This window comes from Antedon bifida, chromosome 3 (assembly GCF_963402885.1).
Source record: "Antedon bifida chromosome 3, ecAntBifi1.1, whole genome shotgun sequence".
NCBI classification, from domain to species: domain Eukaryota; kingdom Metazoa; phylum Echinodermata; class Crinoidea; order Comatulida; family Antedonidae; genus Antedon; species Antedon bifida.
In genome coordinates, this window is record NC_136228.1 from 27,162,210 (window position 1) to 27,179,371 (window position 17,162).

Below are 17,162 nucleotides of genomic sequence, written 5' to 3' on the forward strand. Positions count from 1 at the left end.
TTCTGCAATTTCAACTTTTTCGAATTTTAAACTTTCTTTTTCTTCAGCTAATGAATCAATTTTCGTTTGTAATTGAATTTGTTGTTTACGATGTTCAGACACCATTTTCTCAAGCTCTTTTTGATATCCGTTATTAATATTTTCATGTTCTTGCTTGGCTCTGCGCAAACGTTCTGCATTTTGAGTATTTTCTACATTTAAACTTCCAATTTCATCAACCAATGATTCAATTTGCACTTGGAGTGCATACTGTAACTCATAATGTTCAGATCTTACTTTATCCATTTCAGTTTCATGTCTTTTAGTAATATTTACAAGTTGTTCCTGTTTTGTTTTTGCAAGTTTTATCATTTTATTTTTGTCTGTATTTAAATCTTTAATCTCACCACTCAATGAGTCTGCTTTTGTTTGACATTGAGAATGTTCCAATACTATATTTGCATTGGCGAGTTCTAGTTCTGCTATTTTCTTTTCATTTCTGTACGTTTGCTTACAGTATTCTTCAAATGACTTCGCAGGAGTCGCAGGACTCACACTGTGATCGTCGTGTAAATGATGATCACGGCAAACAATGCATATTAGTTTATTACATGTTTCGCACCACACGTTTAACACTTGATTGTGGCCAGCTTTGTCACATACAGGAAGTTTAACCCTTGTTCTACCGACTTTTCGTAAGCATTGCTTTGCATCTTCGATCACAAAAGACGAAGGAAGTCCTTCTAATCCAGTTCTTGGAATTTTGCCTGAACTTCTACACAAAGCACATTTAATATTACTTGGGTTGTCATTCTCATTATTGGCTTCACATTGATTACGTAGACATTTTAAGCAAAATGAATGTCCACAATGAAGTAACTTAGGTTGCTCCATTTCATCGAAGCACATGGGACAGTCGGTAAGATTTTCTACAAACGTCACTATCGGGCTCTTTTCCAGTTCAGCCATGTTGTGTTTCTTGCACTATGAAACCAGTTTCCTGGTTCCCAACTCTTTATACAGCGTGTACTTTTTTTATTTAATTTATCTTTTAGCGAATAGAGAGGAATATATGAAGGCACATTTGATTGTTAAGGCTACACAAAGTATGCAACGATGTTTCCGTGGTAGTACCAGCATACAATAGCAACAGCATCAAAACAATAACTGGTCACTACAAAAGAAAATAATTTTAATATAATTAATATATGAAGAGACAGGAATATAATTTATATATACTGATACATTTTTTTAAAATGATCAAGACGATATGGTCATACGAAACTGTGGAAGAAAAAAACAGGTTGGTCTAGTCTTCCTCGAATATAGCCTAAGGACCACTTTTGGGACGCATGTTTAGTAGTTTTTGGCAGATTTGGTCTCTAACTCTCTAACTTTAACTTTCTAACTAAATTGCACTATTTAGAGGATTAAATTCAGAATGGTTATTTGGGAGCACCTATTACAATACAGGCGATCATTCGTGGCGTCAGTAAAGCGGCCCTTAGTTGGAGGGATACATAATCGACAACCTCTCGTAAGCGATCACACCTCTTAACGACCACACCTCTCGTAAGCGATCACACCTCTTAACGACCACACCTCTCGTAAGTGACCATCTCTTTTAAAGGACCACAACCTCTCTCTCGACGAGAGGTGGGGTCGTTAAGAGACGTCGATTATGAGAAGCGGTCACTTACGAGAGGTGTGGTCGCTTACGAAAGGTGGTCTTTTAAAAGAGGTGGTCGTTCAATAGAGGTGGTCATTACGAGAGGTGATCGTTACGAGAGGTGGTGGTCGATTATGAGAAGCACCCTTATGAGAGGTGGTTGCTTACGATGTATGGTCGTTTTAGAGAGTTGGTTGCTTACGAGAGGGGGATAGATTGATCGATAAGTAAAGAGAGGGGTGGTGGTCCTTTAAAAGAAATGGTCACTTATGAGAGGTGTGGCGTTAACAGAGGTGGTCGCTTACGAGAGGTTGTCGAAATGACAAGCGGTCCCTTATGAGGAGGTTATCACTTACGAGAGGTGGTTGATTATGAGAAGCGGTCCCTTAACAGAGATTGTGGTTCTTTAAAAGAGGTCGTCACTTACGAGAGGTGTGGTCGCTTACGAAGAAAGGTGGTCTTTTAAAAGAGGTGGTCAGGTCGTTCAATAGAGGTGGTCACTTACGAGAGGTGATCGTTACGGGAGGTGATGGTCGATTATGAGAAGCACTCTTATGAGAGGTGGTAGCTAACGATGTATGGTCTGTTTTAGGGAGGTGGTCACTTACGAGATGTCCCCCTTTTTGAAAGTCGCGTCGGCGTTTTCGTCCGTAGTAACGGGGGCGCTAGTTCCGTTTCGCACCTGTTTTTATTTCGACTTCAGTTTTTATTTCGACTTCAGTTTTTATTTCGACTTCCTTTTGACTCCAAACTTGTTTAGTAACTTGGGCCTCAGAGTACTTTTATGAAGAAGAATCACATAAAAAGTAACAAATAAATCCTTTAAATTGATGATTTTACAGACATGTTTCTAGCATACAGTTCGCGAATTTAGCATACTCGAAGTTCAATATTTTCGTTTCTGTGAACCGCTAAAAGAGCAACTATAACAGATGATTAACAGTGGAATGCGTCTTCTTTTAATAATCTATTATTGAAATACACGTTTAATTGTAATATATTTTGTCAATAAAAATGCTGTAACATTTTACTGCTAATAATGTGCTGTTTTCAAATATCAACCGACCCTAGGCCTAAATCAGCATCACTACCTAGCCTAGGCCTAAGACTAAGGAAGAGGAATATTATTTAGATCATTAAGGTATTAAACCTATACAGTACATGTAATATGTTGATGAATTTGTTCTTAAAAGTTAACGAAAACTGTGAAAACCAGTATCAACAGTAACATTTTTGTTGCATTGACATTGACAAAATATGTTAAAAGTGATCGTAATTTTAACCAATAAATGCATTAAATATACGCATTATACTGAGTTTTTAGCCCTCTATTATGATTGCTCTTTTGGCGCTCCATAGAAACAACAACATTGAACATGGAGTATGCTAAATTCACGAACCGATGTGCGAGAAACACGTTTGTAAATTCATCAATTTAAAGAATTTATTTGTTACTTTTTGTGTGATCTCCTTCGTAAAAGTATTTTTGAGGCCTAATGCTAAGGTGTGGTACTCACGATAAAGTTACTTAACAAATTTCGAGTCGAAATAAATGACAGGTGCGAAACAGAATTATAGCACCGTAACGGCCCTCAAATTTGATTATGGGACACCACATTACGTAGGAGGAAGTGCCATGTATTACAGTATTGGGTGTGGATTCCCAATCACCTACAAAAAAAAAATTTGGGAAAACCAGACACTAACTATGTTTTGGTCGAGAATGTTATAATATTTTAATAGCCTATACACAGACATTTTGATAAATAACAATTATTTGTATTCTGAAACAAACATCCCTACCTTCCCTTATGTGAGGTTTGTAGGCCTAAATGTAAGTTATACAGTATCTAGGCCTAGCCTTTTAGTAGTAGCTGAAGTCTTAAAACCATTCCGAAATGTTTGCTTTTTTAACAACTGAGACTGAGGACGACAACGAACGTTTCTAAAGTTACAATTTTCAGCTGCTTTTCTGTTATAACCTCTTGATTTTGTGTTATTCGAGATTTATATGATCATGATTCAGGATGGAATAACCGGGGGAATTTCCTAAAAAAATAAGACATAATAAAGCAATAGAGGGCGAACTAGTGAAGCGTGACGATTATATTATTATTATAACCCAAAAGCAGATATTGAATTGAAAAGCAAGAAAAGCAGTAAATCGCTACTAGCTTGAAAGAAGCCTCAATATTGAAAGCAACACTTAAAAAAAGCAAATAAAAAAACTGTTGCCATAGAAAAATTATGGCAATGGCTAACTACATAGCCATTGATATAACAATTGTCTGAGCAAAAAGTATTACATTTTGATGAAGAAATTATGAGAAGCTTTCAGCTGAGATAAATCCTAGGCATACTTTTTAAACGACATCTGATAGGCAAATTTATAAAGGTCTAATAATAAAACGGATTAAAACGGTCAACCTCTGTGCATGAGGGTGGACCATTTTGAGGGCCAGGCTCTTCTCGATAACATCATGGCTCTCTTGGTTCATATTCTTGCACATCTTGATGATCCAGCATCATCACCACCAATCAATTTTCATTTTCAAGGGGTATATCGGCCAGTAGCATTGGATAGTTTTGAAGTAAAAAACATCCCGAACCAAGCAATGTTCGGTAATTCACTCTATCTTTGCTGTATTTAAATCATGATTGGAATTACTGCCAGTCAGCAAGCAGAAACTTTTTTTTGGAAACACAGCATAATGCCTGATATAGAATTATACAACCAACGCATCACCATAATTTAAGTTTTATTGACTAAATTCAACAACAGTAATGGGGACATGGGTACTTTTGACCATCATCTGAACAAATTCATTTAGTTTTACCAACAATTTAACATTAAAATTTAAGCATTAAAAAATTGAATTGGAAAATACCATAAAATTCCCAGTGGTCTAATGGCTTGGGCATCAAGGTTCAAAGTTTAAATCTTGATTATGGTGGCTTTTTTTATCATTCTCACAGATTTCCTTGTCTTTATCGTTTTAAATTAATTAATTTTAAGTATATTACTGGGCAGTTTAGAATTTGTTAGGTGCCCGTTGATTAATATATTAAAATATATTAATTAAATAAATATAATATGAAAAGAAGATGCATTATGCAGGCCATGCTTCGTGGTAGTGCAGAAAACATGGCAATTATACCTCAACTGGGCACAATTGAAGGCCAAAGAGTAAACAGAGAATCAAATGCAGAGATGACTTAAGAAATGGAGCTTCACAACATCTTGTGTGGAAGTGAAGTGTGTGGCTGAAAATCATAGTAGATGGTGTCCAAGATGGCACATGATGATGATTTAATTGGATTTGGTTAGGTGTACTGGTTCTACTGGGCAGAAATGTAAAATGTTGTTGTTTTTCGTTAGGGTTAGGAATCCTGCATTCAGATTCAATTTTTTATTTTCGTCAACTTGGCCAGCGGTTAATTTGACCAAATTAAATGCAGTGCGATCAAGGTTTAAGACTGCTATTTCACGTACAGGTGAGAAATAGATATTCCCATTTAATTCTATAATTAGAGTTTTAAAACTGATCTACATGATACATCAGAAATCTACCCAACCACATGATGTACACATCTTCGAACATGATGGATGTTTTTCCTTGTTTAAGCATTTCTCTTGCCTTTCTTTAACCTCACTCTCCAGATCCCTTTCTCGGCATGTACCATCACAGTATGGGGCATTCTTGGTATGTTTGCAACCACATATATCATAGCTTGCATCAGGATTTTCTGGAACGATCCATTTTAGTGAATGAAAACCCGTCCTCTTGTGTGCTCCTGAATAATTAATAATAAAATTAATAATATAATATATATAAATTAATATATAGAAGTTTAAATAAAATGAGGCTATGGATAATATTTGCGTGTGTGTTGAACTTTGATCAGGCTACTTGGGCCATGATTTGGTTCACAAACACAATTTCACAATTATACAGAGTACATAAATTTCACAATTCACCACAGATTAATTAAAAAAGTTCATTTTTATGAAATTGGTTTTTAGTCTAAAGCCGCAATCACACTGGACTTTACACCTCAGTGAAGGGCATGTTACTACTGTTCCCAAAAGTAGTGTACACAAACCAGATGGATATGCTGTTTGATTTCAAATAAAAAATATTAACTAACATTTTTTTGGATAAAGCAATACATTGTGACCTAAAACTTCTTTCAAAAATACAATGCAGATTTTTTATAGAATAATTATACCATCAAAGAATACACAGAACAATCCCACAGAGAACAAGACTGAACTTTTAAAAAGGAAAGCAGAAAGCCAAGGTCATTTTCATGTGTTAGCAAAAAAGTCCAATTTGATTAAAGCTTATGTTACTACTTAAATGAGGTTTGGATTTAGATCTGTTCACCTCATACATGCAAGAAAAGCCTCTTTTGCACATATTTTTCAAACTAAACTTGCAAATTCCTTTCTTCAGTCAACTTACCAAAACACACATTTTACTGAACAATTAATTAAATATTATAATGATCAGAAGAGTTTATTGACAGTCAAGTATGAATGAGGATTTTTTTATAGGGAAAGGAAATATGTTTTTTTTTTTAACTTGCCTTTTTCCCATTTTATTTCATTCAAAAGTCAGGAACATACCCACAATTCGTACAAAGCTTTCTACAGTTACTATGTTCTTTTTTTTTCTTACAATCTCTCTGACGATCAAGAACGTCACACGGAAGATTGATGTGAGTTCCATCACAATATGGTGGCTTCGTTGTGTACTTGCATGAGCATATTTGATAAAGCGTTTGTGGTTTGTCAGGGACAGTCCAAAGCAAGGGTACAAAGCCTGTGCCTTTGTGAGAATCTGATAATAATAGTGAAATGAAAGGTGTAAGAATATATGGCATTAATTTGTTTACTACTGTATGATGAAATGAATATTAAAAAGACGAAGAATAAAAGTTTGGATAAATAAACAAAAGCAGCAAGAAGAGATGTTAGTTAAAGCAGTATTTGAAATGTGTAGAATAATGATTTAGTTACCATCACACCATGGATCTTTTTTACTCAGTCCACAAGTACACCATTTTTTCTTCTGACCAGGTTTTAATCCTCTAACGGTATGTGGTCCATACTGAAATGTTAACAAACTACGATTTAACAAGACACACTCGCACTTCTATGAGGCTATCTGCACAGTCAACTGTGCATTTAGTTCAAAATTGCCTATAGCAAAATCGATAAGTGTATGCGTATTACATTACATACCGGTATTATAAAAATATATAAAAAATAAAATAAATAGGTAGCATATAGATATTGGAGATGTAAAACCACAAAAAAAACAACGACAATTAAGTTACGAACATTCTGTGGTTGTATAAAATCAATCAGTTTCCAAGATAAAAGCTATAAAACATAAGTCAGAAAAGGCTTACCTTACTCTGCAATATTTGGTATTACCAAAGATTAAATACCTAGGCCTAAATATAAATAATATCAATAATAATAATAAAGCTAGGCCTACATAATTTGATTTTATATACCTGATATACTGCAGGGCAAAGCTTAGGAGTCTCTGATTTGCCTGCTTCAGCCATTTAAATAATATAATAAATGATTCAGTTCATGGTAGCCTGCAATAAAACACAATGATAAGAGTCAGCATTTTACAAAGTTCTTATTAATTTTCTAGGCATACAACAAAGGGTTTAACGATCATGCTGTTTGTAGTGTGTAAACAATGACTTTGCTGTTTCTTTGAGGACTCAGCCTGCATCAATGATGCTGAACTCTGAATGCCTAACTAATAAATGTTTGTCTAAGATTACGCTTAATATGGAGAGGTCACCGAGGTCACTGATATCTTTTAAATTCCTTTATAATATAACTAAAATTGTATGTTTGGCATCTGGTATCCATTTATCATATGATCGTTAAAGCGTTTTCCTGACTATATAGATTGTGGTAGTAGTAGTACTACTAATACTACTACTAGTAGTGGTAGCAGGCCTTGTCATTTTAAAATTGTAGGTGTGCTACAAATTGCACTCCTCATTACATTCAGGGGTGCTGTATGTGAGCCGTTTGTATTTTGGTGTGTAGAAGTTTACCAAATTTAAGTGTGTTGTAATCACACTCCTCAAGGGCAGTTTAGGAGCGTGTTACTGTTAGGCGAGTGATCGCACTGGCTCACCTCAAAAGAAAACGCCTGTAGTAGTATAGTTAGTAAGTACACCTCCTTAAATGTGGCCTTGGATCTATCTAGTATCTATTCTAACCCAGCCAATTGTTTATACAGTATATCAACCGCTATTATTGATCAGTGTACCAGCAGCAGCAACAGACAATCTTCCAGTGAGTGGAATGGAATTACTGGGCATGTCAGTGTAGTGAGTGTGGTGGCCTAGCCTAGCTAGTATTAGTAATCTAGTAGCCTATATTATATGGTAGGGCCTAGGCCTATTAAGTACTCTAGGCTAGTCTCTAATAGGCCTGGCCCTCGTTGTTGAAGCTAGGCCGGCCCGGGCCTAGCCTAATTCTACTACACAGAGGCCCTGCCCTGACCTAGCTAGTAAGTACTCTTACTCTTAGTCTTACTCTTTCTTAGCCTAAGCGTTCATTCTGCCGGAATCCTGCACACCGTATTAATACTAATAGGCCTAGCCTAGGCTAGGATTAAAGAAACAGGCTCTCCCTCTTTCACGAAAAAAGTACAGTACACTGTGTAAAACTACTAACTTGATTTCACGTGATAATTGGACGAGTTGTCGTCACTTTACGGCTCATGATGGTGGCGTTTTCACAATTTGGGGAAAACCCACCAAGGAAATTCAACCGCAGCAGCACATTAATTTCTAGTACACAAAAATGTGCAGATGTTTTTTAAATAGTGTTTATTGATATAGATTACATTTGTTATAATGTTTTATATTATTTCCAACAATAAGGACACCCATATCTGTATGCTACACTACTTAAAGATTATTGTCCCTAGAAAGCATTTTTTTGTTGAATAGCCCATTTAAATGTCACCTAATAGTTAGTATTCACATGGATTAAAGAATAGAAGGATATGCATCGACGGTGACATCAAACGATTTTACAACGCGCTTGCCTATACTAAAGCACTGCTGCCAATCAAACAAACATGCTCATTGAACTCCGTGTCTCTAACCGCGGCCCTCTGTAAAACGCTGCGAATCAACTGTTACATTTTTTGAGACCAAAACGTAACCATGTAGAAATCGTATGCGCAGTCTGAATGTTCTATTGACATGTCTGCGTCGATGATTAATTGACAACAAAAATATATTGCTGAATAATTCTGTTTTAGTTTCATCACAATCGGACTACGAAAAGTTCACTTTCTTACGACTGGTAATTTTAAGTAGTTGGTAATATTAATAAAATATGCAATTTTTATATTTGAATTATCATTATTTGCCTGCCATCTTCTGTCATTAAAAATTGCGTTAATCTATAGAATATTAAATTATGCATTTGACCATGTATGTTGTTAGCGTGGCCGGTGTTCACCCATACAACAATCGTGTTTTTAATATATGGCTAAGCAGTGGTTTCTTCATAAATCTCCTTAATTATCGATGTGATTATATTTAAATTGTAGTGCCTGGTGATTGGCTAGTGGTTATGTCATCCACATCACATCCAATCACCGAGTCTAATTGAATGAAAACAGCGATCCCTGATCCGGGATTGGCTGGCTATGTATAGTTGCGATTCGTTACCTAGCGGTCGTTTTGAAAAGTACACGCAGGGCAAACTTAATCACGAACAAACGAAGTACCTATTATTATTCACACAAGAAGTAAGAAAACGGTGAGTATATAGATCATGATTACACGTTGTATCTACTACACTTAAGATTAGCCTAGGCCTACCTAGGCAGTATCAATGTCGGCAAATCATATGGTTTACTAGTAAGCCTAGAAGAAAAGGCCTAGGCCTAGTATCCTTGCTGATTTTGTAATTTTACATGTAGGGCTAGGCTGAGACAACAAATAGTTATTGTCTCAGATGTAGGGCTACTACAGGTCATAAAATGCTACTTTAATGTCATAAAAACATTAGCGTAGATCAATCGCGGCAGAAACCTATACTAATTACAATTATAGCATTTACAATTCCTCATCAGAAAGGTTATAACTAAATTCGTCGTCGTATAAATTGTTCGTCGCCGTTGTTGCTAGCGCTAAAACATCATGCCACCAAAGAACGCGCGAAAGAAGCGTAGCCAACATGTTTAAATGTCGTTGCACATGTGCAGTAAACAATATATTAGGCACGCGACCGTTTCGTTCTTACCATGCGGTTAATTAAACTGATAACATTGTGGGCGGTCCGCGGTCTGTCGGCGAGAGTCAAGGAACCCTTGATCTCACGTCGATGCATATCCTTCTATTCTTTAATCCATGGTATTCACTACAAAAATCTATATATGAGAAAATAAAAATTATTTACATGAAAAACTGTAATTTAAAGCAATAGAGTGAATTTATTTTGTCTTTTTATAAGTGAATGATTTGATTCTTTTTTTCTTTGGAAGTGATTAACTTTAGGCCCTATTAAAACTACAAAATGGCCTGAAAAGTCTAGATTTAATAATCTTTACTTTTCATATTTATGGGGGACAATATGACTAGATTTGAACTCGTCACTTTGACGAGTTAGTTATCCGCACGACAAACGCCACGTGCACACATACGATATTGCGCACAGAAAAAGATGCATGCCATTATGACCTGATGAAAATAAAATATCTGTTTTGTGTCTGAGTAGGCCTATTACAGTATATATTATACTAGCAATATACCTGCCCCAGAGCAGGTTTCAAAATTAGTTTTAAGCCTTCTCAGTACTAACGACGCCAGTATCTCTCTATACTCACCAACAACACCCCCCCCCCCCCCCATTTTTTTTAAAAACAAATTCTTCCCAGTGAAGACAAATTCGATTCAACCTAGCTATGATAGGCCTAATAATGGTTTAAGTACGTTGTAAACTGTGTAAATGAATAGGTGTCATATTGGCTGATAATTAAAATTTAGATACTGCGGTCCCCCAGCCTTCTTTCTCTTCTCACCATCCCAGCCACAATCCACAAACCTTAACTCCTCCCTTGGACAGTTCAGTAACTTTTCTTAGTACAATTCCAATCATATAGGCTACTTCATTATGCCAGTATTTTCGCTCCTCCTCCTCCTCCAAACACACCCCAGATACACTGGGTGATGTGTTTAAGACGGTTCCAGTACAAATTATGTTATTGTTAGCCATCACTCCCAACCCATAATCCCTCAGTGGCAGTTTTCAAATGTAGTTTAAAACATTTCAAATACAGTTTCGGTCATGGTGATATGCCTACATCCCCACCCCAAACTCCCATCCCCTTCCCAGGGATAATTAAAATACTTTAACATTTTCCATCCACAATTCTGGTCAATTTGATAGCCTACAACCCAGCCTAAGCAAAATTCCCACTATCCCCTGAACCCCAACTCCCACACCCTATCTCCCAACCCCACTCTCCCACCTCCCACCATCTCCGTTTTGAAATGTAGTTTAAAACATTCCCGGTACAATTGCGATCATTTTGATACCCTATATGTATGGTTACGCGCAGAAACAGAAATTTGTATAACGAACAAACATCGACAGTGGGGAAAAGTGGGCCATTTTGACCACATTTTGGCCCCTAATTTGGATCCTGGATGTCGGATGATGTTCAAATATAGTTTAGAACATTTCTGGTACAATTGCGGTCATTTTGATACCCCATGTAAGGTTACGTGCAGTAACAACAATTTGTATAACGAACAAACAGACAGACAAACGTACAAACTCTCTCACTTATAATATAGATAACAAAGATTTGTACAACGAACAAACAGACAGACAGACAGACAGACAGACAAACGTACAAACTATCTCACTTATATAGATACTGTATACATACTACATAGCATAGGTGAAATTACGAGAAACGCCCATATTCCAATTTTTAACTTGATGACGTCATAAAAATGTAACACAACGATAGCAATTTCGGACGAAAATTGTCTGAGTAACAACCAAAGATTTTATATACCTCTCTGGTAAACAACAAATTAACATGTTGAAGAGATTCGAATACGTAGAGCGCGCTCTTTTAATTGTGACGCAAAAGATGAAAATTCGACCTTTTTGCTTCAACGGCCATATAATGACGTCACAACATCCGATGACAAATTTTTACACGAATTCATATCTACAATTCGACAGCTAATAAGCGAGATAAGCAGTTATGACGAAAGAGACAAACATCCTATATTTTATATTCGACGTCATAACATCCGAGAGGTAACAATGTTGCATGAATTCATTTCTACAACTTATCTGCTTGCATAATAAGTTTTTAAAATTGGGGGTCACCTTTTTCCTGAGGAGCTATAATAGATTAAAAATAGGCATGAGTTTCTCAACTAAAACGCGAGCAAATTGTCTAATTCAACGTGTTCGTAAGGCATGATTTAAATATTTTTTCAAATAACTAGGAAAGGCTGGAAAAATATAATCTAAGTGAAAAAACATGTTTTTTACATTCCGTATGCATAAAAGGTGCGCGTGCGTGTGAATTTTTTACATGCGTAATATATAGAAAGTGAATTATTAATGAACAATTAGTGAAAAATTAATTTTGCGCATTTTCAAATTTTAAATGCGCGTGCACGCTTTACTTTTTTGTAAAACACGTTATTTTTATTTTACAAAAAGTTGGCCTCTGATAAAAATTATACCTTACCAAGTATCAATAAAAAAATACTTTAGTTTTTATGCTATGATCAATCATAACAATTCATAAAATCTCGCGTAAGTCATGTTGCGCAACTCTGACGTCATTTCAATAGGAGGTGCACAACTTCACGTAAATGTCTATATCTTGAAAAAGTTATGTTTACAGATTTTAGAAATACGCGATACACGAAGATTACAGAAAGAATATACTAAAGAAAAGAGAAAAAAAGAAACAGGACAGTTAAAGTCACAAGGAGTTATCCGCCGAGTGCGGACTGTAACTAATTATTAGATAATGTTACGCAAGAATGGACACGTGGATACAATAAGTAAAACCTTTCTTATTAATAATAACTAATATCCGACAATGATTTTAAATTGTTATATCAAAATCTGAAAAATAAAACAAAATGATTTGTTATCTTTATTAAAATATTAGCTAAAAATAGGTCTGCATTTTAGTAAGCTAAATGTGTGTAAGTAAACGTTTTTGTAAGAAAGAAGGGTTTTTTATGGTGGGTGTGTCCAGATGATAGGCTAGCCCTATTGAAATTCAAAACAAACGTTAGCATGGACTTAGGGTGGAGTGAGATCTATCCGATTTAATGAATTAAGTTCTCAAAGAATCGCATTAAATTATTAACACAACTGGTTTCTATGTGTTGGCATGATTATTATGTAACTGACAGTAACAGATTGTATAGTGATCAACATGTGATTTCAAGACCAATTAAAAATAGGTACTGATTTCGAATTTAAAGTCTAGCTTAGTTGATTGTAAGAGGTTTCTTACAAAAATAGCCATTCCTTAACGTTTTTAATATCCAGAATTAGGCTAAATATAATATATTGATTGATTGGCGCCTTTGACTTGTCTTGCAATTTCAGATTGCTTTGTGAAAAATTAAACAAATATAAATTGTTCTAGCATAAGCCCATTCGAATACTCTCATTTAAAAGATATATGATATTTAGAAATGTTATTTAATGTGTTCCAAAATTCATTAATGTAAACTCCGAAATTGTTTTGTTCTAGTAATTTTACAAGAGCAACAGAAATGCAACAGATGTTACACACATTTCTAATTTCCAAGATGTGTCAATAACATGTCAAGTTTCCCACACAAACTAAAACGATCAATTGACTCAGAAAATCAGTGTGTTTAATTAAGGTGTAATTATTCTATACGTGTTTACCACAAATCCTATCATAGTTCTTTTTATTATTGTTAACCTGTCTTATCCGTATTGTTACACAACTCCCTTGTTTTTGGCTGGCTCATTTGATTGGTCGGTTACGATTTCTATTTTACTATTTCAATAATAGCACGTATAGAAAGTGGTACTTATAATGTGTCACGTATTATAAAGGAACAAGACCCGCAGTTGGACGAACACAAGCCACGAGATCACGAAACCAAGAATTGGACGTCTAGACTATAATTATTACAAACTTAGAAGATGAACAGGTCTACTGTAATTCTGATAGTGATTGTTCTAACATTTGGCGTGTCATCTATTTCGAGTGGTAAGTCATAGATCTAGGCCTACTTATTGATATTGAAAAAATAAAATATTTTATATTTTCTAAACCTTTCCGTTAAAAAATTTTAGGCCTAATAGTATATTTTCCTACTATAACATCTGAACATTGTTTTAGTATATACTGTGCTTTTAATCCGTAAGTCGAGTATTTTATAATTAGGATTAGAAACAGTTTTTTTTCCAAAATACAACGTTTCGTAATAATTATGGAGTGGCCTAAAATCTGTTTCTTGAAAACTATAAATCAGTTATTTAAAGACTACTGTATTAAAGATAACTACTAAGTACATCAGTGATACAGATAAAAATTACTAATAAGGGAAGCATTGGTAATGTTAGTATATTCCCCGTAATGAGCTATAATGAACCTCGTTTAGTATTATTTTATTACGTAATGTCGTAATGACGTCGTCATTGTTCGAATTGATGATACAGAGAATTTTAATTCATATATTCATACGCTTTCTAACATTTACTTTACTTACTTTGTTTGCACAAAATAAGACATTACACATTCGAAATGGTTTATAATTCATTAATGACTATAGGGAAAAAAAGACCAAGTTATATTAGAAATATTGTTGCATTTCAAACATTTCTTTCCGTCCCTCTTAAAATAACTGAAAATTACCATCATATAACCAACTGTAGTAAGTCTATCATTAAAATTTATCCTGCATTCATTATTATTATTATTCACAGTAGTTCTGGTAAACGAATTAATTGAGTTTGACGATAGCAAGACCAATAGGTTGATAAAGGCCGATGCCGAAGCTATCCTAAATAAAATAGAACATGATACATTTGAAGAAGTTTCTAAAACCAAAAGTAAAAGATACAATCTAAAAAAGTGCTGTAGAGTTGGCAAAAATGTTGCGGATGAATTTATGTTCTGTAACATCGACCTAATGCTGGTAGCGGGGGAAAAAATTGACAAAGCTCATCGCAGAAAGAAGTTCAATAAACTACTGACTGAACAACATGACCTGATTGAAAAGGTGGAGAGTTGTTATCCTTCAAAGTCATCTCGAATGATGTTAAAAAAATGTTGTCTGTGGCACCAGAGTCTTACAGATGAGATGGATTCCTGCAAACGAATGGAAAACAAAGAGGACAAACGACAGTGCAGACGATTTGTGAAAGAGCACAAACGACAATTAAGGACAAAGTAAACTGTATTCTCAGACTGCCAAAACAATAATCATAGTTTTAATTATTGATGATTAGCACAACAATGATTGATTATTTGCAGTGGTCCCTACTCTTGTTATTACAGAAAATAAATATCTACCGACTTTTAAAAAATGGCAGACGATGATCACTGTATGTTGATTATTTTACGTGTCAAGTTGATCAACCAACCGAGTTGCTGTTTTCCCCCCAATGTTTGAAAATCCATTGGTTTGGTTTTGTTAAATGTTCATAGTGTATATAAACAAATGTATACATGAAATTATTGTAATTTTATTATTATTGACATTATTTTATTATAGGCTATATAGTAAATATTAAGTCTTTTCGTATAACAATGATATTTATATAAACGACGTAGATGGAGCATACATCAAAATTGATACGACCTACCTGTATCATAAATAACTTAAGTTGTAACACTGCAAAACAATACATGTGTTACTGTTTTCTATGGTGATAATTTATTCCATGTGTATTATTTTATTGATAAAATATATGTTATATAACTCATTATGGTCTTCTGTTTTTTTTTATAATCAATATAACCACTTATGAAAAAACATCAACAAATTGTATTAATTTATATCGTTATATTTTATATAAACATGGATACCGTAATAACAATGATAGTTTCTCTGGCTTGACAGTTTTGATGTTGAAACGTTGCCTACTAAATTTCAATCCTCAATCTTGAGTTCAGTTATTATTGTTGGTATATTTGTTTTATGCTTTTCCCGCGAAAACCAATATTAAGAAGAATATTTCAGTTTTTTAGTCAGAGTCCCGTGAATAGGGGTAATCCTATTCAGGGAACACTCATAAGGGGAACATTTTTTGGGCCCGAAGGTGTACCATTAATACGGGTTCTACTGTATTTCCTGACCATTCTGTATTGAAATGTAGTGAATCTTAAGCTCTGTCTGCACTATCAAACTTTATGTGACAACAAAATGTGGTGTGGCCATGTTGATGTCATATCACTACCATGCATATCACTACCATATTTGGGCACATCACACTTTTTTGTCAAACTAGTTTTAATAGTGTAGACGGAGCTTAATAATGATAAATAATGGTTCTAATGCACGTTCAGCTTTTATAAAAACAATTTTCTCTCTTTCTTTGCACACGAACAAAATCGCAGGCCGCCCTTTTTCATGGTAAAATGCGATAGTCGTGTCAGTCTATAGATCATTTTCGCTTGTAATTGTTCGTATAGCTACAGTAAGAAGGAAGGCAGAAAGCCGGCCTGGCCTAACAAAAAGCGTTGTTACAATAATTCTTAGTACGTGTATACATAAAACAAAAAATGAATGTTTGTATTCGTTGAATAGTGCGAATATTTTATTCGTTGGAAAATTGACTATTCCACTTTAATTGCCTCGCTATAGGACAGTTAATCATCATGAAATATTCTCACCATTCAACTCATTAACATTTATTTGTATAATTATTTCATCTTCTAAAATGCATAAGGGTCTATTTTATCTCAGGGCCAAATTAGAAACAAAATGTTAATTAGAATTAGAATAATTATGTTAATTGTCGTACTTAAAATATAGTTAGACTTCTTAAAGCTATTACGATAAGATTGCAATACTTTAATTCCTGTATAAAGATATTTAATTGGAATTGTTAGTATTGCATAATATTGATTTTTGAAAGTTTGGTTATTTTTAGAATTACCATTAGCAGTAATTTATTGATTGATTTATCAACATTTTTTACTTCTTAAAGAGGCTATCATGGCCCAAGGGAACAGCACATGATTGAGAACCCCTAGATATAAACGTTTATTACCGCGGCCTACATTATTATTATTCAAAAATAAATATAAAACAACAAAATAAATAAAAAACACAAAATCAGTACACCATACAAAGTAGGTAGGTACAAACAGGATTATCACACTAATATTAAACGAATTATACATAATTAAAGCTAGCGCATAATAATGAAATGTCTTTTTACTCTATTACATATATTATTTTCATTAAT

The 17,162-nt window shown here is 34.5% G+C and overlaps 2 protein-coding genes across 4 annotated transcripts in view; one reads left to right on the forward strand and one right to left on the reverse strand.

Moving 5' to 3' along the window:
- Positions 1-4,377: 4,377 nt before the first annotated feature.
- Positions 4,378-17,162, reverse strand: part of LOC144836943 (uncharacterized) — a 387,722-nt gene continuing 374,937 nt past the window's right edge. Inside the window, exons 1-5 of one of the 3 annotated variants that reach the window (XM_078691901.1) lie at positions 8,229-8,356; positions 7,175-7,264; positions 6,672-6,762; positions 6,239-6,492; positions 5,307-5,443 (exon numbers count right to left, since the gene is read on the reverse strand). In XM_078691901.1, the coding sequence (XP_078548027.1) occupies positions 6,260-6,492; positions 6,672-6,762; positions 7,175-7,228 (378 nt within the window). In that variant the 5' untranslated portion in view covers positions 7,229-7,264; positions 8,229-8,356 and the 3' untranslated portion in view covers positions 5,307-5,443; positions 6,239-6,259. Of the gene's footprint in view, positions 5,444-6,238; positions 6,493-6,671; positions 6,763-7,174; positions 7,265-8,228; positions 8,357-17,162 lie in introns of those variants that run through there. The other 2 variants (XM_078691899.1, XM_078691900.1) reach the window with 2 other exon arrangements.
- Positions 8,108-15,674, forward strand: LOC144836938 (uncharacterized). Its single transcript, XM_078691886.1, has 3 exons — positions 8,108-8,202; positions 13,753-13,953; positions 14,673-15,674. The coding sequence occupies exons 2-3, from the start codon at positions 13,887-13,889 to the stop codon at positions 15,140-15,142; spliced, it is 537 nt and encodes a 178-aa protein (XP_078548012.1). The 5' UTR covers positions 8,108-8,202; positions 13,753-13,886; the 3' UTR covers positions 15,143-15,674.